Here is a 26,181-nt window from a genome sequence, read left to right as displayed (position 1 = left end):
ATTGAACGCGAAATAACGGGAAGTGTTTGTCTGAAATCACCTGTAAGGAGTAACAGAGTTCCCTCAAGTAGTCTGTCGTTGTTTTTTTATATTTTCAATGTCCTGTTCAACGCATCAAACGAATGGTTGTGTGCCATAGTTCATTCATCCCAGATGATAATTCTATACTGATTCAGTACTGTGGCCATGGATGATTGATTTTTTATATTGCACATCACTTTAAATACTGAATGAGCTGTTCTGCCTCCATTCAATAAAGTTGCCACAATCCCAGAAAATGCAACCGCATTATTTGATCGTATTTTAGCAAGAATCCATTCTACCCTGCCGAAACTGCTAGCATGATGTGGTCATAAATGGTTCTTTGTTCTTCATTCATTAGTGGGACATTGCCAGCAACGTTTGGTGCCATTTCTACAGTATTGTACTGTAGTTCCACGATTCAATTCAGTGTCTATTAAATCAGATGCATTTCGATTTGGTAAATGCATACCGAAATACTGAGTGGTAAGTTGGCAATGATAATGCAAAGATCCTCAATATCAATCAATGCTTAATTGTCCATAGCGTCGCTAAAAACTATCGTAAGATTGTTGCACCGTGTAAAATGTTGATGGAATTAAACAATAGCACTAAAGAATATAAAAAATAGTTAAAAACCTATTCTCAGATGCTAAATTTAATTGAAATTAGTTGAGCCGTTTCGGAGGAGTATGGCAACTAACACTGTGAGAGGAGAGTTTTATATATTAGAGATTGTCTTGAATTTGAACTAAATCAAAAATGAAATGTAGAAATCATTACAATTATTTGATTGAGAGTTCTATGAGTACCATAGTTCGATCTGATAAAAAATTGATTTAGTGGCCTTTGAAAATGTATAATCGATTAACTTACACTCAAGTTAAAACGAATAAGAATACTTGTGGTTGTTTCAAAACAAAACAAAATTTTAAATTTTCCATTTTTTAGCAAAAACAATCGGCTCTACAATTTCCTGTGATGTCTCTATGGCCCAGCAATTAACAAAGTTGAATGTTAAATTGCTGCGCCATTTTCATAAGAGACGATCGACAGTCAAGGGAGATTTGGTTGAGACACCATTAAGAGATTCAATAGCAGCCTGACTGTCAGAGAAGATGCGGATATCGGATTTTGATATCACGTTTTCTCTAAGCCAGGAGAGGACCTCTTTATCTGGATAGAAGGGATACCTGGAAGTTTTAACCAAATTAGGGTATTGGAATAGTGTAGTCTATGTACTTTGGTATAGAACCGAAGAGGTTCAAAATGTGGACTTCACCACATTATTGTTGGTCCATTGAGATGAGGCTGTACTCTCTGCCACTTTTTTGCTGAAGATGTTGACGGTTGTAAGATGAAGAAAAGTTTCTTACGCTGCTGAGGGTGTGGTTTTCAATGCCCCGCTTATGGACTCTGCTGAGTTTGTCGTAGTATGTGAATTTCCCCAGTGCAGTCCACCATACTGCAACCCCGGTAATAAGTATTAGTCGGATGACCTATGTGTATAGCCAATAGGTAATGCGAGGTTCCCATTTGCTTACTATGGCTTTCTTGCAAGTGAAAATAGCTATTGTAGCTTTCTTAACTCTTTCTTGAATATTAGGTTCCCAATTTAATTATTTGTCTAATATTAGACCAAGATATTTGGCTTCATTGCTACAAATTAATGGTACACCTTTAATTAAAGGAAGTGCAATTACTGGGATCTTGTATTTCCGTGTAAAAAGGACGAGGTCTGTTTTTTTGAGGATTAATACTAAGTCTGCAGTTAAGGAATCTTTGATTTTTTAACAACAAAACTAATATATTCAGAAAATGAAAATTTTTAACTTTCTTGCTTGTAAAACTCATGGCTTTACATTTGTCAATATTTAAAAGGAGACTATTTTGTTTGCGTCGTTCCTTAAATTAAATTAATTCTTCTAGCAAAAGAAGGCAGTCAAATAAAGCATATATTTAAAAGGATAAATGAATTTTTTGGTGTGGAAACCAAGTCATTCATAAATAAAACAAATACAATTGGACCTGATTAGTTGCCCTGGGGAACACCAGAATTCACAATAAATAAACAATTTTTTTTTTCTAAAAGTGATGAAATCCAATTAAGGAAAATTGTCATTAGAACTTTGATAAAACAAAATCATTGTTTTATGATACAATCATGTGAAAACTATACTAAAATCAATAAATACACAATCCACTTGTATACTTTTCTCAAAAAACCTTCAAACAAAAGGTCTTAAAATTAAAGTAATTAGTAATAAGTAAGAAAAAATAAGTAGTACCGTGATGGTTAGTGCGTTGAATTGCCATGCAAGGGGTCTTGGGTTCAATCCCTGCCTGTGTCACCTAACTTTGTTCACGGGTACTGCCTCTTGTGAGGAATTGACAAATCCTCCAAGAGTCATGAAAAGTGATTTTTCAAATTTGCCGTTCGGATTCGGCATATAAACTGTAGGTCCCTTCCCATCTTTGACAACATTACTCGCACACAGGAATGGGTGAGAGTTGTAAGTCACTTTTATTTTTTAAGTTATTTGACCAAGCTCCTACCAAAAAGCTAGTTCCATTGTAAATTAAAATCACTTTATGTTCAATTCAAATAGAAAACCAGTGTGACCAAATCAGAAACCATACAAACATTTAAAAAAAAAACATTCAAAATATATTTCTATTTAACAATTTGATTTTAAAATCGTAATAAGCCAAATAAATCATAAAAAAGTGTAGTGAATTGTGTAAATTTAGTATATTTCTGTTTGAAACTAAGTCATTTGTCAGTATTTGTTGTGTATTCAATGAAGCCTGTACAGCAGAAGATATAGCAAAAATAGTAATTGCCAATAGAACAGCAAAAGTATATTTCAAAGCGGAAATTTTTTAAAACTTGAGTAGAAATTTCTCGAGCTTTTATAGTGGACCAATTACCAAGTTATCAACTGGAAAAAAAAATAGAATAAGTTTAAATAAATCCAAATAAAAATGAAAGACATCAGAAACTTTACAAATATTATTTATTTTATTAACCTACTTAATTAATTATGCCTAATATGAAATCCAAGGTTATATTTATTTTATTAATGTGGAAGGTTATTATATTAAACAAATGGAAGTACAAATAAAATAAGCAACAACAAATTACTGTAACAAAGTAACAATGATCCTGGAAAAAGAAAAAACTTAAAGCGGACAAAGGATCAAAGTTCTATTAGATCGAAAGCTGAGAGCTAATTGTAGGTATGAAAGGAAACCAGTTGTAGGTAGTCTTAGTATAGGTGCTAACAGAAACATTGATCTGCCGGCATGTAGTGACCGCGTTTCTGGTAAAAAGTGCATCAAAAGAACAACTTTTCCGAAAGTTGAATTAGGGAGGGAAACCATTTCAAATGCATTGCATCTTGACTCACTGTTCTCAAATATGGTTTCGACAGACGTGTTGGGTTGGTAGCCACATTTGTCCTGCAGAAGTTGTCGAAACGTGTTTTTTGGCGTTTTTAGACTATAGGGAAAGCACTTAAAGTTAGTCTTAACCGAAAGCCCTGGACTCCCAATTACAAACATGTACATGACTGCTCATCGAAAATGCGTATATTTTTGAACTTTTACGTGAACCACTTGAGATTGGTCGCAATTGAAAGCTCTTGACATCCTGAGTTCTAATATGTACATCATAGACGTGTAGGTGGCTGCATTTTACAGACAAGCGATTAAAATCGCGTTTTTTTCAGGAAATCTTTCGAAAACAGACGTTGCCGTTTATTTAACGAGTGTTATTGGTGTTTTTGAAATACATTTGGGAATAATATCTCTCTTAATATTTCAATTTTATTCATTACGTATCCAGTGAAAAGTAAAGTCAGGATAATCACGTTGAAAGGTCAGACCAACCTTAAAATAAATCACTTGACAACTGACAAAATCGGAACCAGTTTAAAAAGTGTTGCCAACTTAAAGTTCATATGTACCTCTAAAAATACACCCGTTATTTATTATGTTCATTGTTTTGTGTCACGTGTTATCAAATTATTTAGAACAATATTATTTTGCGAATTTAGTATCAATCAGCTAAAATATCTTTTCAGACTTTTTTGTTGGACAAATAAAAATACAATCTGGAAAAGGGAACAAATTTACTTTAGGTATCAGAAGTGGGATCGCAAAAAAGGGATATTTTAGAAATAAGAAGTTGGACTACATACATTTATTTATTTAACTACGTTAAATATTAACGCTTAGTTAATAAGCAAAACTTATAACTAAATAAGCCATTCAGTAATACATTTCAATTTATATGGATACTTTTAACATTACTGATGAACAAAAATTGAACATAAAGTTAAGAATTTAAATAATGTAAGAAACAATTTTTAAACTATGGGAATTTAAAAGAAAATTATTTTCAGTACATACATATGTATGTTTATTTACTGGTTTAATTGACTGTTAAAACCATAGTTTGATCAGATAAAATTTTGTTCGAACCTGATGCAATTTAATTTTGAAGTTATTTTGGCTTACATTTAAGTGGAAATAAAAACAAAACTGATGAAGATAAAAGAATTCCTACAATAAAGCAAAGTTGCAAATACAATTAGTGTTAGCCTATTAAGATAAGGAAACGACCTTAAGAACCGTCTTCAAACCGCCATCCATCTTCAAATCCATCAATGTGAGTGGAGTAATAAAAGAGACCCACATTGTGTAACCGTATTCAAGGACTGACCTGACAAATGAGAGTTTCAAGTGCATAACGATCTTGTAACTCCCTTTCAAATCTTTTTTATAAAGCCTAGAGTTCTATTAGACTTTTTTAAAACGAAGTTAATATGATCAGTAAGTCTGAGAAGTTAGAGAGTTTTTTTAAGTTCGTAGAGTTTAACATGTATTAATAGTCAAGTTTGCTCTGTTTGTGTGTTAAACACTTTGCTCTGCACTTGTCAATATTCAACATTAAATATTTGTATTATTTGTCAAATAAGACTATCTCGTAACAGTTTGTAGTCCGTTAAGGAAGTAATATATTCGATATATTTTCTCGTCATCTGTGAATATTAATGTCATCAAAAGTTTGTCTCAGAATGTATCGCTATACGAAAGTGTCCATTGTAGCTTATCATTACTAGTAAAACTTATTTTTTTCAAAAAATTGTTTTTTTTTTTCTGAATTTATCCAGACAAATCTGCGGAAAAAATGCAAGTAGATAGAAAACCTTGTTTATTGCCTTTCAACACCCTTCAATTTAAGGGAGAACAAATTGGTATTGGAAATCAAGTGCAAAATAACTCCGGTTTCACCTAGGTAAAACAAAAGGTCAACTTTAACTTACACATAAATCAAACTTTAAGTGTAATAAGTTAACTATTGTGATAAAAAATGAGTAAATGGATACCTGCAGAGAAAAAATTGATGATATTCAAATCTATCTTTTAAAACATAATATTTTATGAATCATCTGTCTGGGAAAAATGTGTAAAGAAAACATATTCAAAAATTACAAGGAGTGCAAAATAAGAATTTTCTATTGAAGAATTTCATAGTAACGGATTATCCATTTTACGGTTAGGACTGGAATTCGACGTCTGTTAAACTAAGTTGTTAAGCCAATTTTTTTTTCAGTTGAAAGTCTGACATTTAACAAAGTAGATTAACTATTCCACAGCGCATACAAATTGTTTAAACCTACTACAAAATTGTTGATTCTGCTACAGCCACTTACCGTACTTTAAGAAGAGATAATGGTTTTCATAATCGTCCAACTACGTAAGCATTTGGTAAAATTATGAAGAAATTTGAAGAGAATGGATTGGTTACAAATATTGTAAGACCTGTGCATTATCGTTTCGCTCGTACCACTAAAAATATCGCTACTGTTTATATTTTATTGTCTTTTAAATTTTTAAATTTTTTTTAAATTTTTTGTATTTTTTTTTTATATTCCATGTTTTGTTTGTGGTTTTTTTGTTCTTTTTTTTAATTTTAATTTTGTTTGTATTTTTTTTTTGTGCCACTATGCCTATTCTACTTAAAACTAAACCCTAAAACTATAAAACAAGTATGTAAGCCGGCCAAGGCTTCAAACCCCATCCCGAATACCCAATATCAAGTGCCGATTGAAGCCACCAAAACTGGTTCTCCTGCTTCACCCTATCAGTTCGGTCCCGTTCGGACACAGCCCTACTGAACCGAAGGAGCTCTGCTCCGCCTTGTGCCATGACGTCCCGATTGTACAGGAGTCGCCTATCCACGGTTCTTCGTCTGTCGTGGTAGATTAACGGAACTGCCAATCTATCCTGTATCAGACCGCATTTGTCTAAAAAGAGGAATGCCTCTGGTGGAATGAAGCCGCTCAAGCGTGCACTCTCAAAATACTCGTCGTTCGGATAGAACGCCCCGAAAATTAAATTGTTGGTCGAAGACATAGCTCTTGCAATGTGACCTCGAACGAGTTTTATCACGAAATTGTCAATTCTGTTGATTTGAGCCCCGTTGTATAGGACCTCGTTGGAATAGTAATGCACATAAGAAGATTCGGGGTGTTCGATATAAGCCGGTACAGCTTCGTAAACACTGCCGCTCGAACACCCGAAACTTCTCCATCTGGAAAGGGGCAACGTTGAACCACACAGGACAACCATAAACGATCATTGGCCGTATGAGGGCCATGTAGCAAATTACCTTCACTCTGGGGTCAAGCCGACTGCTAATAAACAGCCGTTTCGTAAGAGCGAAGGCTCCTCTGGCCCTGGTCAGAGCAGCATTTATATGTCTGTGGATATATAAATATTGATCTAACCAGATACCGAGTTACTTCACTACACTTTTGCTCGCTAATGGCTGCCCGTGAAGATCAACGATGACCATCTTGCGCCAATTCTTGCACGTATCGCTCGTGGCCCTAGCCAACGGAGTCCGGAACAGAATTGTCTCCGACTTCTGGACATTTATTTTCAGTTTCCAGTCGTCGGAATATCGATGAATCTTGTCGAAATCACCGCTCCCTGTTGAAGACCATTTTTAATTGAGAATGTTGTGGTAGAAGTTACATTGCCACTTTTGACAACAAACTTTCTACCGTTAAGCATATCATAAAGTATATACAACAATGGCTTGCTAATGCAAAAGCCTGCTTAGTTTTAGGTAAAGACAAATGATGTAATGTTTCACTTATAACGTCAACGTTCATACTTTATAATAAAAATTAATATTGTGAAAAAAAATGGATAACCCTGTATAATAAGTATCGAGAAAGATTCAGAAGGAAGCTTAAACACCCTTGTATTATACGGTGCAATAATTCGGATAATATGCAGTTTCATCTCAGAATTAACTTCTTAAGGTGTTGTTATTTATTTATTTATATGTTTTTAATATTTTTTGTGTGTATTTATCTATTTATTTATTTAATTATCTATTTATTAATTTATTTAATGATTTGTTCATGAATTTATTTATTTATTTACTGTCTATGTATTTGCTTGTTTTATTTATTTATCGAGGTGTTAACTTTCGTTATTCATTTATTTTTTTTGTTCGTTACTCGTTCAATTAATTGATTACTTGCTAATTTATTTTTCATTCATTAAATAATTTGTTGTTTTATCTTTTGTTAATTATTTCTTTATTTTTATATTTTATATTTTCATTTATTTTGTCGTTTCGTGATGCTCTTAAATTATTGTTGTTTTTTATTGATTTTTAACTTATTTTAAAATCTATACTAAATTCTATCATTAAATATGTAAACAACATTTTAAGACCTATTAAGATCCCCATTTTTCTCTTCTTATGAAAACCAGCTTTAATTTATTATTTAATAAAGTTTTTTTCTAGTATATTATATTTCAGAATTTAGAAAATAATCTTTGATATTTAATGCTTGTTCTATTATCTCTCTAAATTGTGCAAAGTAGTTTTATTATGAAAACAATTATAAACAGTTAGTTGTAATACAAAATCTATCTATCTATTTCTAAGCCAAGAATTCTCAAAATTTCCAAATTTTAGTATTATCAAGTTTAAATAGTAGTACCCGTGGCATGATGGTTCGTGCGTTGGACTATCATGTCAGACTTCTTGGGTTCAATCCCTTCCTGTGCTATTTGAAGTTATGCTTCACGGGTACTGCCTCTTACGAGGAATTGACAAATCCTCCAAGAATCTTGTCATGAAAATTACCTTCTTAAATCAGCCTTTCGGATTTGGCTTAATTCAAATTTTTAAATTCTGTTCGTAAAATGTCAGAATTTTGAGTCAAATGTGAGTTCAAAATATTTTTAAAATGAAGTTCCAAAGATAAACCGAGAAGTAGATCGAGTTTTTAATTTATTGTAAAACTAAGTCAAGGCATTGACCGTTGTTTGGGTTTTAACATCGTCTTATTTGTTATTTCGAAATCTAATCTTTTATGATATTTTAGTTGACTTTGATAGGAAGTTCAAAGAAATTGTCAAAAATTAGCTTGTTACAAAGTGAAATTTGCAAAGAGAATTGCGAAACCGAAACACTTATCACTTTGTAAACAAAATCAAGTGAAATAGGTCCTAGCTTTAAGAACGCCCTTAAGATATTCATGTATCACTTTCCTATAACGTTTACGGTCTTTAAGTAATAAGTGAAAATGTATTACTTTTGCCTATTAACCTTGAATTAATCTAAATGAGCGTATATTGTTTAAATACTGATAAGATCAATATAAAAATAATTGCATTGCTGAACTTTTACTTTGAAGTAGTTTTACAATGTATCTTGATGAGCGATGAGCAAGACAACTCTTAGTACATTTCCTGCTACATAGATCAAAGCCCTGGCTCAAGGAAAATTAATTTTCTTTTAACCTATTTCCTTTTTTGTTTTCTTTTCTCAACGATTAAAAACATTACTTAATATTTTCAGAACTTATACACGACCCAAGTGAACTGTTTTCTAGTTTCTAAATATCAACAAGCCTTTGGCACCTCTTATTAATTGAGTTGTTGCTTATATTTTTGTTGTTGTCGATGAAGATACACTATACGCTCTTAGACGCCCGAGTATCTGAACAGCCATACCTAAACAAGATTACTCGCGGTGTATAGCTGAGAGTAAAACTGGAACTTGATTAACCACTTGAATTTTCTCTAAAGTTTCAATTTACACCTCGACTGACAAGATCTCTTATACATGACAAACAACAACACTTAAGATATAAATACATACATATATATAGTCCCACAGCAAAAACACACGAATTCAATACAAACAGAAAAATCCAAAAGTATCTTAAAACTTTGGGTAAGGTACATAACCTCTTATCTGGTCATTTGCATATTTGTAAACGCATCTAAACTAAATTTAGAGATATAAAAACATCGCATCTTCTCGTCATATTCGTCTTCGTTTTTCATTGTCATTGTATTGATGTTCAATCAGTGAATCGCAGATTATTATTAAAAACTTAAAACTTGTGTCGCAAAACTTAATCAATAAATTTTTAATTAGGGAAAAATAAAACTCACCTGAAAAACAAACGAAAATATATGAAAAGTGCAAACCAACTGGAACATGGACAAAATTATCACCCACATTGACTGCCACAGCCCGCAATCCCCAATTAAGTATGAAATTTTGTCAAATTTCAAGGCTACACTTTCTAAATCTTCTTCATCGTCATCGTTATCGATTTTCGTCGATTGATAACGAGGTTTACCCATTTTTAAAAATTTTTCCTGATTAAATATTTTGTCGAAAATTTGACACTAAGTTTTTATTACGATCTTCGAAACACGCGTCTACTCGCAACACGATTCACTTATAAACTAAACTTTATTTAATACCAATCCCCCCCTGATGTGATGGTATTTTTAAGGAATGGCAGACTAGACTAAGACTACAGCTCTTATACGATCGAACGTTACGGGTTTAACGGCTAGCAAAGGTATATCTCGTTATACTATTATAGTTCGAGTTTCCGGAACCCATTAATCTTAACATTTTACCCACGATATTAAACTGAGTGAGTGCGCCAAGCTACCGACATTGAGATTGAATAAGTTTATTTATATGATGGAGAGAGAGACACCTTTCGAGAGTAATTAGTAATATCGATGATTAAAGGTAATTCAAGTCCGAGCAGTGCTGCACAATTAATGTGGTCACAACTATACTATGTTGGTGCACTATACTCAGTTAAGATTAAGTGTCAACAAAACCATGTCAATACGTCAACAAGAATGACATCTAGGCTGACAAATAACCAATCACTTGTACACGGGTGTTTTTTTGAATTTCTTGAAAAGCGCGCCAAAGTGCATCTTGATGAGGTTTAAGGTACTTTCTGACAGGTTGCATCAGCAATAAGTGTAAAAATTATACATTCAATCAATTAAAAGGGGCGGCATAATATTTGATAAAGTTTGCAATATCCTATTGTTTGACTTTTTATCGATGCGCAATGCAACTCACGAATCGCATACACACGTTGCGTCGCGTCGGTCGTCGTCGTTGGTCTATCGCTGCTGTAAATTTCAAACCATCATAACACCAGATTCAATCAGACATCGGCGGGATATAATGGATGAGACTTTGATGGCTTTTATTGATTGATAGCTTTGAAGTAAGTCCGCAGGTAGGTTAACTTAAACAAATACCACAAAACATTAAATACGAATTAATTTGTGCAAATAATTTCAAATACAAGTTCTGCAAATAAATGTGAGGAGAAGGAAAAATGAAAAATAATGGCCTTGTTTATGTTTATGGATGACAATGACGCGGTTTGTCATTAGGCCAGTCAGTCATTATCATTACCAACAACTTAAACTCAAGAGGTTTGAGATTTGAGTAGCTGTCAATGAAGATAGTCACACTGATTTGTTCGGTAAGTTCAATAGTGGAGAATTTTATAGTCATCAGTTTATATTTTGTATCCAACTGAAGAAGTTCTTGATATAAATCAATTGTGATAGTTTTTATTTACTTATTGATACTATATTATTTATTTTTATATAAAGTTTGTAAAATTAATAAAATGTAAATAAATTAACTCTTGACTTGTGAGTATGTTGCTTATAGATAGGGAAGTCATGTAATTAAATTTATATTAACTTGTGCCACTTTACATGACAAAAATTGTTATAAATGATTTTGTTTCATTGGAAATCTAATGTTTTGTTAACAAAATTTAAAACTGGCGCCCAACGCTAAATTGCGCTAAAATCACGTGCGAATGATTTACTAATTTTTGATTTCCAAGGTTGAAAAAATGGAAATGTGCATTTTAATTAAAAATAAAACAGCGTTATTCAATAAAAATCAATGTGTTTTTTTCATTGCAATGAGGAAGGTATTCTATTAAAAATTGTAAACTACATGAGCCAAGTGGCGGCTAGCTTTTACATTTTCATGAAATTTTCTTGAATCGATTGTCGAACATTAGAATATATCTAACATCTGCCCCCAAAGATGATGCCTTCTTCGAGAAATCACACATCAGAAAACTATTCCTACAAAACTGCGAAGTGTGACTCCATAATGTTCAGCATTTAAATAGTGAATTTGAATGTGTTGTTGAAGAGTGTATTGATTCATTTGTATGGGGGTTTCCCATTGGTTAACTCAGATTTCCTTGAAAAAACGATTTTTTTGTTGAGAATGGAACACGATTTGAATTGTTCTTTTTTGTCATTGTATTAGTGATTCAAATCAAATGGGGTGGGGCAACAGTCCGTTGTGAACCAGGGCCTAGTGACTTACAACTCTCAACCATTCCTGTGTGCAAGTACTGTTGTCAGGAATGGAAAATAAGTGATTAGATTAGATTATTTTAGATTTATTTAATTTTTAAAAGTCAAAATCGATAGATACAATTTTTAAAACAAGAAAGAAAAAGAGTATATAAAAAAAGTGAACATAATTCTTTATAAATATGAGTTGGTATTAAAAAGCTTCATTAAATGATTTGGCTTCTATAGGACATGGCTTTTTGATAGTACAAGCACAGCTGTGTTACATAGCCATCATAGTTAAGAAGAGCTATAACCTCTGCATCGCTTAATACATCACTGCCAAGGAAGGTTCTTCTCACTTCTTTCATAATTGGGCACTTTTCGATGAAATGCATAATGTCTTCCCTCACTAACATGTTGCAAAGCGTGCAAATTATTGGAAGATTGTCTCAGTGCGGCATGAAGTTCAATCTTACCAACTCTCCTCTTATATTAAATAAAGCCGATATTAATTATTGATTGCTCTAATTACAGATGAAGTCGCTTAATGGATGCATTCAAGCCTATATTTTTGTCTGGAGATACGAATATAGAGTCCAACTTTGACATCTCTTTCATAGCATGACAGCACGTTGAGGGTAAAATTCATATCACAATATTCATCCAGTTCCTTTAATTTCTCGAACCAAAGATTCTCTTTTTAAATAGTTTACGGAGCTATAACTTTTGGAAATATTTTATTTGGCATGTTAAAAACTCTCAGTATTTTTTTTTTTAATTTTATAATAGAGGATATTACTTATTATGCAGACAAAGCGTGAGCACTATGAAAAGGAGAGAGGGTTTGAAAGAAGATGTCGGTTCACATTTGTTTTGAATTCCTGAGTATTGCAATGACTAGGAAAAACAGGGTGTGGTAAGGCTTTCCACATTCGCGTAGTACGGCTAAAGAACGAATCTCTGTATTTGACAGTACGGCCGAAGTTGGGCTCGAGGGTATTCTGATGAGCATTCCTAGAAGCGCGAGTATTTCCGTTGAACTATTTAAGGGGAGAAATGCACCTGGCTATTTCACTAGAGCATAAACCGTTAAAATAACAAGACAAAAGGGTCAGACAAGAAACCTTACGAAGATGTTCAAGCGAAGTAAATGAACTTATGATGATATTATCGTCTATAAACTTAAATGCTCTACGCTCAATACTATCCAAGAGGCTTAAGTAAGTTGCAGGAGCACCAGCCCAGAGATGAAAGTAATACTCATGCTTTGGACTTATATAAGTATTGTAGGTAACAGCCAGATCAGAGGGTGAGAAAAACTTCTTGGAACGGCTTAGAAAACCCAAACATCTTGCGGCATTTGTGGTGACATCCCGTATGTGATCGTTTCATAAAAGGTGGTTGGTGATACAAATACCGAGAATATCGAGATGTTCAGTCTCCTCGATGCAAGTGCCATTAATAATGGTAAGGGGGTACATCTCGCTTTTACGATATAATACAGCATTGGGTTTTCGAAGCATTAAATTCCACTCGGTTTCTTATTCCTTATTGTTATCATATTTTGTCGTTGCAGTTCCACATCCCAAGAAGAGGGATGTGAGTCTGAAAACGAATATGAAAAGCTAAGAGTACCAACGTCAGCGAAACAATGTAGTGTATTAGATGTTGCAGACAGAAGATCATTAATAAAAATGAGAAAAAGTGTTGGAGATAGAACAGAGCCCTGCGGCACACCAGCATTTATTTTGAGCTTTTAAGACTTGAATCCATCCAATACTACTTGTATTGAACGATCCGAAAAGTTATTACTAATCCAATAAAGCAGGGATTCATGAAAACCGAAAGCACGCATTTTCGATGAGAGAGCCTGATGCCAAACCCTATCAAATGCTTTTGAAATAACAAGTGCAATTATCTTACTTTTTCCAAAGCGATGTAAAGAATTGCTCCACTGTTCGGTGAGATGAACCATGAGATCACCAGTGGAACTACTGCTTCGAAAGCCGTACTGACAGTCATTAAGAAGCTTCTATCTTCAAGATATTTCTTGAGTTGATATTTAATCAGCGTTTTCATGACCTTGGAAAGAAGGGACGTAAGAGAAATCGGTCGATAATAAAACGATGAGGAAGATTCGCCTTTTTTGGGAATGGCCTGGACAAATGCAGCTTTCCATCCTCTCGAAACAAGACCTGAGGAGTAAGACAGATTAAAAAGCTAACGAGTGGTTTTGTCAGCGTTGAAGAACACCTCTTCAAAACAATAGTGGGGATACCATCCGGACCAGCGGATTTATGTGTGTTTAGATCTCTTAGGACTCTTGACACAGTACTAGTACGAAGAAAGATTGGTCCCATAGAATCACTTACTCGCTCAAATACAGGTGGATTCATAACACACACTATGCACAATATTTTTTTCAAGTAAAACTTATTGCGCTCTTGGCTTTTACAAGTTTCTGTTTATCATGAAACTAATGTATTTATATGCTTTGATCATTAGTTGCAGTGTTTGAGATGAATAAACCAAAAGGACAACATCATCTGCAAACACAAGTGCTTTTGTCAAACTATCTCACCGGGTAAATTGTCAATCGTCTATAAATAGGGAAAACAGGTACGGACTCAAGGGACACCCTTGCTTTACTCCCATTGGTACTTGTCACATATAGGAACATTTTTGCATTCTTGTAAAATTTCGAACTAGGGATTTTAATCAAACTTGATATTACGATGGTAGAGTAGTCGAAAAAGTGGGTCCCGCGATTCCGTCCGGTGGGTTTTGTCTGTCTGGCCATGCTCCTACAACCTAAACCATTGGGTCTATTGAGTTCAAACTTGGAAGTTAAGGTTTACAGCAGATTCGTGTTAGGCATTTTTTTTGTTTTAAACCAATCCGGCCTTTCCTCACCATTTCACACCGCAGTTATATTTCCTTTATACACATTTTCTAGTAAATTTTGGTGGCATTCCCTTGTTCACCTTGTAAAACAAGGCTCTACTATTGATAGTATCGAAGGCGGCCTTAAAATCTACGAATAGGACATAGACCTTCTTTTTGTGTTGCAAAAATCAATTTATTTTGAACCATGGAAACTAGGGAAATTTATGTTTCGATTGATCTTGAACAAGAATAAAGTGATTTATTTTTTATCCTCCATGAGAAACCCCATTAGTAAAGATGATAGACACCTTGTCAAATTTCAAAGGTATTAAGCTTCAAAAGTGACAGCTAGTCAAAAAGCAGGCTATTCAAAACAAAATATATGTTATTATAAAATCCTAAAGCTTCAACATAAAAAGCTGTGCTGAGACCACCATCTTCTATATTTCCCTATTTTTCATTCATCGAAATTGTTTCAGATAATCTTCAGTGGTGTAAATCCGGCATACTACACACGATCGTTACGTGCTATCAACTACATTTCATATACGGTTAAATAAATAAATAGATAATAATAATAAGCTTTTTAAAATAAACATTGTTTAGAGAATAACTGTGATTAGATATGATAATTTGTATTATAGCTACCATTCTATTTTGTGATAATTTGATCAAATCATCATGGTGAATAATAATAGCTAATTGTCAAACAATCAAATTTTTAAGTAGATAAATAGTAATCAACTTGTCAATATTATGAAAAAAAGAAAATAATTGTTAACTACAATTATTTTTGAAACTATAGTTGGGTCTTAACTTTATAGTACTATATATAGGTTTGTTTGCGAATATATGTTTAATATGTAAAAAATTTAATTTTATAAATTTAACGAGTGTTTAGTGTAAATTTCAAAAATAAACAATACTTTAGTTTTAGACTATCGTGCCGAAAACTAAAATGGATGAAGTATATTTGGTCAACAACGTCATCCATTTTGTTATCATATGATTGCCTTGTACTGCAAATAGTGTGTCTAACTTTACTCATTTTATCTGTCACCGAAGAAAGCTTTCAGTCATAGTTGACCTTGAATAATAGCTATACAAATCTAAATAGCTACTTGAGTATCCAAGAAAGTAGGTCCATGTTAACATCAATTTTATTTTATTACTCGTATGTCAACAAATAACACTTACATAAAAATTAATTGCTTTATGATTGTATCTATTGTTTACCTATGGTACGAGAAAATGACCTTGCTCTAGTGCTGCAGGTTCATGTTTTTGGCAAGCTCACTGCTAAGGTGCCAAAGTTTTGTTATATCTTGTCTTGAAACCTAGTCGTAATTTATTTATAATAATGATTGTTTATTTCTTATGTACACAATGTATTTATCTACCAAAAATATCAAAATTAATACAATAAAATGGAAGGCCAAAGAAATCATTTTAATCTTGATTGAAATTTTATTTATTGTTAACAATCTTGAAGCTTGTTTCTACAGTACGAACTTAGAAAGCACAAGTAAAATTTTGAATACAGTGGACGAAGAATGTCTATTCAAGTTTAAAAATCGCTTAGATCTTTGAAGTTGAACTATCAAAAGAAAAGTCCCGTGTAAATGGCAAAATTAAAATCATGTGCAGTGCCCCTTATAAAAAAATAAGTTAAGTATATTTATGTACTTTTATTTATTGATAAATTGGTGAATGTTTACTGTCGACACGATTTTGACTCGAGATATCATAAACGTGTATTTTTTTTGTATATTTGCATAAGTCAAACATTGGATTTTTATTTATTTTCATAAATAAATGAATTTTACAGTACGATCGATGTCGCTTATGTAGTAACAGAAAAAATACTTATGCATCAGGAACTTAAAAATAATTAGAATACTTAGTCTAAAGTTTGTCATTAAAAGAGGGGAATTAAATCGAGCTCAAATAGTTGGTTTCTTAAAAAGTCATAGCCATATTTTTAAAGATAGAAAATCCTGGGTTTTCTGAAACAACTGTACTTGGCTATGAATCGAAAATAGTTGGGAAGACAAAATGACAGACTCACTTTTTTAACATTTGAGATCATACAAAACATTTACTTGCGTTTCGAAAAACTTTTTAATGAATTTTATTTCTTTTTTGATTGTCTGATTTTCAAAAATGAATCTAACTACTGCTTAGAGACTTGTTTTTCGGCTATTCGCAATTTTACTAAACTGCTATTGTTAATACAATAACACATAACTTTCTAGTACAAACTAACAAAATGTATGCAATTTTTCGCGATCTCAAGGCTGCATTCGATATGGTCAAGAGAAGGGCAATAAAACTCTATTTATATGGACTTTTCCAAGAAAAAAAAAGTGGTTTCTTGATGGTCTAAAGACAGAAACAAAGAAGTAAGATAAATATCTGGTTATAAGTATTCGAGACAATATTCCAAGTTCATACAGTCTTTCCAAGAAAAGCTTTCTGCAGCAAATATTGCTATTAGTGCGTCCTAAAAAAACTACCTGGAGGGTTAACAATATCTCTACAAATAAAATATTCCAATCAATTATGTTGTATTAAGCACAAGTAATGGGGCTGTAAACGATACGAATTAGGTAAGAAACTTTTTCGATTTTTCGCATTTTAAAACTACCACAGTCTTCTCCAAACTATGTTTGTATATGCTGCTCGTTGAAACCAAAATTACACCAATATTTATAGAAACATTGGAACTTTTTAAGACTTCTTTACAAAAACTATGTATTTCAAAGGAAAAGGTTGACTGGATTGGTTACAGATATTTTAAGGTTTCGTTTGGCTTGTACTACTGAAAATATAAGTGCTAATTCCTTGTCATTTTTCAGGAATTAAGACTGTCTTACGGCACATTATGGCATTTGGATCTACACCTACATCCATATAAAGTCCAGCTCTCAGAACAACTGACCAGCTGAGAGGTTTGAAAGCATTAATGAAGTTCGAAAGTTTTATGAACAGGTGAAACGAAATTAAAAAGTACATAAACCTCCATAAGAAGGGTTGAAAGACGAAAGTAGAAACAGTAGTGGAACCGCAGTCAATGCTGAGGATATGGAAGGACCACTTCTGCAAACTGTATAACTGCAACGACGAACCGAATTCCACTGTCAACATAGACGACTAAATCTAACAATCCTCCTCCCGACTTAGACGAAGTAAAGATTGCCATATCTAAGCTGAAGTCTAATAAAGCCTCTGGATCGGATGACTTGAATGCCGAGCTCTTTAAAGCAGCTGGAGATAAGTTGGTTAGGAGCATGAATCAACTTATCTGTAAAATATAGTCGGAAGAAAGCATGCGCGATGAATGGAACCTCAGTATTGTTTGCCTGATCTTGAAAAAAGGAGACCCTCTAAACTGCACCAAGGAATCAGTCTACTTAACATCGCCTATAAATTCTTCTTTGCCGTAATATGTGAACGTCTAAATGTGGTTTTAGACCAGGAAAGTCCACAGTCGATCAAATATTCACATTACGGCAGATCCTGGAAAAAACCCAAGAACGCCAAATTTACACCCACCATCTTTTCATCGATTTCAAGGCCGCATATGAGAGCATCTATAGGGACGAGTTGTAAAGAGCCATGTCTAGTTTTGGCATCAATGCCAAACTCGTCCATTTGTGTTTTAGATAAGGTGATTATATCGTGCAGAGGCACACGTCAACACTAGAGGCACTATCTTTCAAAAGTCTGTCCAATTACTAGCATATGCTGATGACATTTAAATAATCGGAAGAACTTATCGTGATGTCATTGGGGCTTTTGTGAGTATTAAGGCAGAGGCGTCAAAAATGTTTTAACGGTTAATAAGGGCAAAACAAAGTACATGCTTTCGTCAAGAAAGGACCTACAACACCGACGTCTTGGTCAAAACGTTACCATCGACAGACTTAACTATGAGGTTACAAGGCGATCTACCTAGACTCCGCTCTAAACGAAGAACACAACACCAGCGCTGAGATCAAACGCAGAATAACTATTACTAACCGCTGTTTCTTTGGCTAGGTCACGTAGAGCGCATAGAAACCAATGCTCAGGCCCGGAAAGTCTTCGAATCCACACCCACAAGACAGCGCAGTAGAGGAAGATCGCGAATCAGGTGGCGCGCACTAGTGGAAAGTGACCTCACCCAACTTGGAACGCGAAACTGGAGACATCTAGTTAGGGACCGAGCTAGATGGAGAAGTTTGTTGAGTGAGGCCCTAGTTCACACAGGACTGTAGTGCCACTTTAAGTAAGTAAGTGAGGGCTGTTAACGATAAGATTCAATTAAAAAACGTCTGTGATATTTAGTGAAACTTATGTTGAAATTATCGCATTGATAAACAATATGCTGATAATTGAAATCGGAATTTCATTAATATTTGTAGAAACTTTCAAAGCGTCTTATTACAGAAACTATGTCTGTAATACAGAATAACAGAAAGAGGTTTACCAAACGCATAGCAAGCTATGTTATAGAGGCAAATATTTAGTAATGGGAGCCATAAGAATAGTTCTCTGGATTTTTCTTAATAATAACCTTGGATAAAAGTATGAATATACTGCTATTAAAAAAGAAGTGTCGATGATAAAATAAGACCTGCAAGCATTGTATTAGTACGAAGTTCAAGCCATGGGAAAATATACGCAAGCATAAACCAGAATTTGTACGAACGTAACTATTTCTAAGAAAAATAATCGAGAGATGTAATATCTACTACTAAGGTTGCAGTTTTTTGAAAAATTATCATTACAAAAGCTGAGTCGAAAAAGATTTTGAATTTTTGTCAAAAAACCATTGTTAAAGAATCTTTTTAAATATTAACGAAGATACCTATTTTTAAAACTTTATATAACTTTAGCACACGACTGTCAATATTCATTTTTTGAATCAATTGCAAAACAATTTTGTAAATGAATTTAAAAAACAAAATTTAATATGAATCTCCTTTAACTCACGTTATTCGAAAAATATCCAATTCCTAATAAATCTGACAATATTTAAAAAAAAAAACTAATTTAAGCAGAGTTTACTGTAGAACAAACAAATAAGTCAGCTACACGTTTTAATATTTATAAAAAATATAGAAATTCTATGTCTCCCTTCATCAATGAAAAGATAACTTTTTTTTATTTTTTATTCTGGTTTTAACATTTTTATTAAAGAATGCAAACATTAAAATGTACGTTCACTATACAATGAATTTATTTATGATTTGCAAGTGTTTCAATAGCAATAAAAATAAATATTTAAAGTAAGAAATCCAAAATCATAAACAAAATTGCACTGCTAATTTACTCATTTGCTAAAAATAACTATTTAAAATAATTTTCAACACAATAATGGTAAATAATTTTTTCTAGGTGATATTATAATTTATTTGCTTTCATTTGATTTTAAGGGGGCCTTCTAGTTGAGATATGTGTTTGTATTTTTGAATAAGATCAATGAGGTAAATTAGAACCTTGGGGTTTTTCACTATTTGCGATAGGTTCACCTGTTTAGCCCAGCTCGTTTGACTAAAGTTAAGTGATCGCGATTGGTAGATCCTATAAATTATATTAATAATAAATACAACATCCTCAGTAGAATCGCTGCCGATAAAAGGTCAATGGAAATCCTGCTGTGGAGTTTGAACTTTTATTTCAATAACGAAAGTTTTTTTCGAGGTTTTCATTCTAGGCGTAGGCACATTTGACATTTGATGGCTGTAATCGTAGAGTTGTGTCCAATATACGAATCATTATAAATTCAATCAAGATGAATTTGATTTTTCGACAGAACTTTTTTTAAAATTTATTTCAACGTTTTCCAATGAGTTATCAAATTTTGACTAATATTTTTCGTAAAGGGTTGTTTTGGATTTCTTATTAGTCCTACGATCAAAATCAATTATACAAATTATCTTGATACATAATTCAAATCGTACTTCTTATTCAGGTTTGCTATATCAGTGCCTTCCAGCCAAAATGATGCACTAAACCGCTTGAAAATGAAAAGAAAACCATACGGTATATTATTTATTAGGTTTATTCAAATGATGGTTTTAACGAATTTATACATTTTTAATAGCTTAACTAGTCATAATACTTATTTTGTTTAGAAACAATGTCTCAGCAAAAATTATGCACTCAGTTTTAACGGTAAAATGTATTGTGTATTGACCTTGTTGTATAACGAAATTGAAGTATCAACTCATTTTCCCTTTCATTCGTGTTTCAATCGCATACTTAAATATGGGACTCCATACGAGTATCGAAATCCGCGAACTAATAATTAAACATTTGAGATGTAAAGAGCCAACGAAAAATTGCATAAATGGTAAAAACAAAACAGTGCAACATATATATATATATAACGTTATATCCGTGAAAATCGAGTCGTCACGTTAGTGCGGCGCTGACACAATACGCCGGATCTTAAGGGATGCCGATTTTAATGGAAGGAGTGTCCGAAAAAAGCCCTTCATCAGTAGTAAAAACAAAATAGAAAGAATGAAATTTGCTTGTGAGCATCTTAACATGGACGAAATTTTTTTGAACACCGTAATATTTACTGATGAAAGTAAATTTAATCTTCACGGATCGGATGGTAAGGGGTACGTTTGTAAGTAGCCAAAAACGTAGCTCCAGCCGAAGAATTTGTGGGACAGTGAAACAGTAGGGAGGGCATGTTTTGGTGTGGGGCTGTATGTCTTCTGCTGGGCCAGGAAACCTGGTTTTTATCGAAAGTAATATGGACAAAAACATGTGACTAGATATTTTGAAGCATAACTTGTTGCAAAGTGCTGCAAAACTCAACATCAAGGACAGTTTTCGACTATATCAAGATAACGACCCTAAACACAAGTCTGGAATTGTGCAAACTTGGTTAATCTGGGATTGCTCTTATGCCATGCAACCGCCTGACCAGTCGCCAGACCTAAATGCCATCGAAAATTTATGGTCGAAGCTGGAGCGCGAAATTCTAAAACAAGCGATTTCATCCAAGGAAGATTTAAAAAAGGCAAATGGGACAGCATATCCTCGGAATACACCTCAAAGCTTGTTAAATCAATGCCAAAAAGACTGAATTCGGTGCTTAAACAAAAAAGGTATCCGACGAAAGAATTCTTGAGAAATTGAATTATACAAATTCTGACACCGAAAGTGAGAAATTTGTATGAGAGTTTTTTTTTCTATTGATCAGAATATCGAAATTTCTGTGACCTTAGAAATATAAACTAATAGAAAATCATCTGGCAATTAATTGTAAGGCGATGAATTTGTAAGTATTTAAATTTCACTTTCACCTTAAATATGTTGCCGGGCCTGCCAACTTCCAGTGAATTTGGACGTTGATTTAAGGTTAATGAGGTTAGTGGCGTTGATACTTTAAAATGTATTTATATTTGACAATGTTTTCCATTTTTAATTTAATTAATAGAAAACATCTTTGAATGGCCAGAAATTAGATATCCTAAAATTCTGTTTTATTTTCTCATTAAATTCTAATTTCTAACGAAAAAAGTCTAAGAAAAATCACTATTATTACCCGTGTTTTGTTGGAAAATCTATCAGTAGTATAGCAGGATTTTACACTAATAGCAAAAACAATATCCGTAGTATGAATATTACCGATAAAAGTTAAACTAGAATCTTACTACGGATGGGATTTTAACATTTATACAAGTCTCGAATGTATCTTATGGGATTTCGTTCTCAAATGTTGGTGTGTTCGTTGAGTAGTTGTGCATTTGGAATCATGTCCAAATTCCATTGGCGAAAAAAATCAATCTGTTACTGTTGATATGATTAAGTTTTGTTAATGAAAATGGACTAACTGGACTTATTTTGCAAGAATATAAAAAATAATTAAGTTTTGCTATGTTTCCACTAAATTTTTATCTCAGTTTAGATTAAATAAATCTTTTTGGTGTTTCCAGCCCAGATGATTTAAAAGTGATTAAGGTTGACAGCACTTTCTAAAATGCAATAGGTGTTTTGATGTTTCTTATAAAGTGCAAATAAGATAGTTTGATGCATGTTAAACATTGAAGAACTGAATAGTTCAGCACATTATAAGAATATGCTACCTACTCCATGTTAATTTTTTGTTTGTACTTTGATTAAAACAAAACTATATTCTTAGTACACAAACATGCAAATAAACAGATAATAATGCAGGTTTTTCTTCACAAATTTTGAATCGACTCCGATCTCCGGCCGGAATGTCAAATCAAGCTCATTTCAACTCAATTCAGTTATATAAAGAATTGAGACGAGCTTCAAGCTCACATGTTAATGTATTAGTCCACGAACAAACCCCCTTCTTAAAGTTTTTAATTTATGTCAAAGCTGCAATTGTTATAGAATTTCGATTTCCAGATGTTTTCTTAACATGTCTTCTTCATAATTGTCCATTTTATTTAGATTCGTTTGCTGAAGTTTATTTTAACTTTTGATTTTCACAAAAATTTCTTCTATTTGTGTGTTTTCTTTTTTAAATTATTATCCTGACAGATCTTCTTTCAGTTGTACCAACTTTTAAATACAAAAATCTGACTACTGCCGATGCGTTTTCTTGGGAATATTTATCAGCTATCTATCTGCAAAAAAATTTTCAGCCAAAACTGAATTTTAGCTGTATTTCATTTATTGAAAATGTAATTTGAAATTTACTTATTAATTTTAAAACAACTCCCTATTGCATTTTATTATGTATAAGTTTTATAACATGCTTTTATTATTTAATCTTTATTTTGAACTGGCAGCTCAGGCTGCAAATTAGCATCATAATTTATTAAGTTATCGATTAAGATATAAATAAATACAAATTAATATGATATTATTTCTGTTGAAATAAGTACATTTACTCTTACACTTTTCATCTTTGTTTTATATAATTAAAGAATTATTATCAGATCAATACATTTTATTAAGAGATACTATCTTAATTTATTGTTATTAACATAATTAAAAAATCGGCTATATAGATGTTTTTAAGTTTAAAGATAAATTTTGCATTTAATATATTATGTATTTTTAAATAATTATAAGGAACTCCAAAAATCAATCGATTTGTGATAAGCACAAAATAAAAGCTCTGACGTGTTATGATATGATCGTCTGCATTCGATTGAAAATAAATAAAAAAAATATATGTTAGTTAAACTTAATGAAATGTTTAATGCTAATTAAATTGCAATTCAGCCAAATTAGTGAATTCTTGATTGGGCTATAATAATTTATTCATACATGTATGAATTGTTTTACAATAAGAAAATAAATTTTAATTAACTTAGCTTTTACAAGAAAAAATCACACTAAAAATTCAGGTTTTGAAAGCTGTAAACTTTTTTTTTGTAAATTGACGTTTTTCAAACATTTTAAAATATCAACATTTTTTATTGGTTTTCCATTTTTTCTTGGCCTAAGTTTGTTAATAAGTGTGGGATAACAGTTGGACCAAATATACAAAAAAACCAAGTACGACATTCAAAAAATTAAAAATTTCGAAAAGCCCGAAACCTTAAAACAAATTGATTTTTCGAATTTTTATCTTCGAATGGCTTTAGGATTTTGTATCTTAATCACCAGTGTTATATTTGGAGTCGTTTGGAGTATATTTGTATGTGTGTTGTATGGGTTTTTTGATATATCCGTAGTTATACAAAAATATTTGTTGGCATATGTATTTTATTTTCTATGGAAGGAGCTTATTCTTGTGAAAAAGTTCGAGATGAAAGTAATGCTTTCCCTTTAGGGAAAGAATAAAAATGCAGTTTACAAACAATTTTTAATTAAACCCAAATAGGTTCACCCGCTCATACTTAAGATTAGAGATAAACTTGGCATGACGAAAATAGGTTATTTTGGGCACCTCATCACCGGAAATGCCTTGATTCTAATGTTGTGAAATTCACTAAATTTTTTTGATTTTTCTCTAAAACCACCCTGATGAATGTACTTTCCTTATACTCATTATTGAATCGTATAACACAACTGTTTATTATTTAAACTAAATAAATTCAAAACTGAACTTATGGAATGAGTGCATACTAATATAGGTATACATTATACAACCACCTTTCAGATAAGAGAAATAAGTTCTTTTAAAAAAGCACGTCTCGGAATCGATATGAAGCATTCTTTTTGCGTTAGCAATAAAATACCTTGAACATAATTCGTAATAATTTTTAAACAAAACTTAAGTGTGCATTTCTAGCTATCTTTAGACATATTATAAACATAATTATATTTAGTAACCAAGTTGATAGATATACTTATTAATTAAATCAATAAAGATTCTCATCGCTAAGCCAGATTAGATTTGTATTAAATGATATGTCTATTAAAACAGTGATATGCAAGTAACAAGCTTTTTTATCTTTGGAACGGCCCATCTACTCCGTTTCAAGTTTTGTCAATTTTACTGTATAACATTCGTCAGCTATAAAATTTATTTAAACATTAAGAAATCTGTCTTTTTGAGCACTACATCTGCCGTTAGTTAAGTCATTAATCGAAAAAAAGAAGAGATTGATAGATTTTTTGCCAACCGATGTAACTGGCAGGCCTTGTCAGAATTGACAATATTTTTAGATCTACCAACCGTCCAAAACCACGAGTTTTTTGGCTGTAAAATCGGCCTTAAGTGAAATTTAAGAGCCAATGTTTTTTTTATTAAAATGAACAATTTATCTCGAGTACATAAACATAGTTTTTAATTATGAGTTTTGAACATTTAGTAAAATATTTTTTTTTTAGAGAAAAAAATGTCTGGTCTTGAAGAACATTCCAAAAATTATCACTAAGTTTCTGACGTTTTTCACCAATGAATGAATTGTAAGGAATCTCTTGGCTCTTAATACTTTTAACTTCAAATAGGGAAGTATTGTAATTGGTTAGATTTGTAGAATTGAAAATATTAACATTTTTCGACTTTTCAAGGTCCCTGGAAGCTTCTATAAGTTCCGGAAACTTTTTTGTAGGCAATATCTCAAGTACCAATAACACCAAAATATGCAGAAAGGACTTCCAACAAAATTGAGTGGGCGGTTTTTGTTAGTATACAAAATTTAAAACGAACAGTGAACATTTTAGTTAGCCTTAAATATTTCATGAACCAATAACGCTAGCGACTTCAATTGAATTATATAGTATATTATGTGAGGTGATAAGAAACTAATACACTTTTGACACAAAAAATCAATTAAAGGTTATTTTTTTGAATCGAAAAATATATGTCACCTTAGTTATTTTGCTCACCAAAACATCCAAAATAATTCTATTCATCAAAGAATAACATTTTTGACTTCTGGCAATAAAAATTTAAATCAAATAAAAAACTAAAAAACTCTTAAAAACATTTTCTGTTCGAATATTTTGGCAACAAGTAAAAAGATATTGCCTTCATATAAAAATTATTTTTTTAGAAAAACCAAAAAATTGGTAAAAGCTGATGTTCGATTTAAATATCTTAAGAATAAATGAGTGCATTGAATTCGAAATTATTTCATTCTACGGAAAATATTGTTGTTAACATTTAATGGAAACAAAATATCAAAT

The 26,181-nt window shown here is 32.3% G+C and overlaps 1 protein-coding gene across 2 annotated transcripts in view; it reads right to left on the bottom strand.

Moving 5' to 3' along the window:
- Positions 1–26,181, bottom strand: part of LOC129942765 (organic cation transporter-like protein) — an 81,516-nt gene that overhangs the window by 53,959 nt on the left and 1,376 nt on the right. The window contains exon 1 of one of the 2 annotated variants that reach the window (XM_056051827.1): positions 9,520–10,142. The exons of the other annotated variant lie outside the window; for it this stretch is intronic. Coding sequence (XP_055907802.1) covers positions 9,520–9,714 — 195 coding nt within the window. The 5' untranslated portion in view covers positions 9,715–10,142. Of the gene's footprint in view, positions 1–9,519; positions 10,143–26,181 lie in introns of those variants that run through there. 2 annotated transcript variants of the gene reach the window in all.

The sequence above is a fragment of the Eupeodes corollae genome, chromosome 1 (assembly GCF_945859685.1).
Source record: "Eupeodes corollae chromosome 1, idEupCoro1.1, whole genome shotgun sequence".
In the NCBI taxonomy this organism is placed as follows: Eukaryota; Metazoa; Arthropoda; class Insecta; order Diptera; family Syrphidae; genus Eupeodes; species Eupeodes corollae.
The sequence above is the reverse complement of the archived record's forward strand: the minus strand, read 5'-3'. Positions and strand labels throughout refer to the sequence as shown.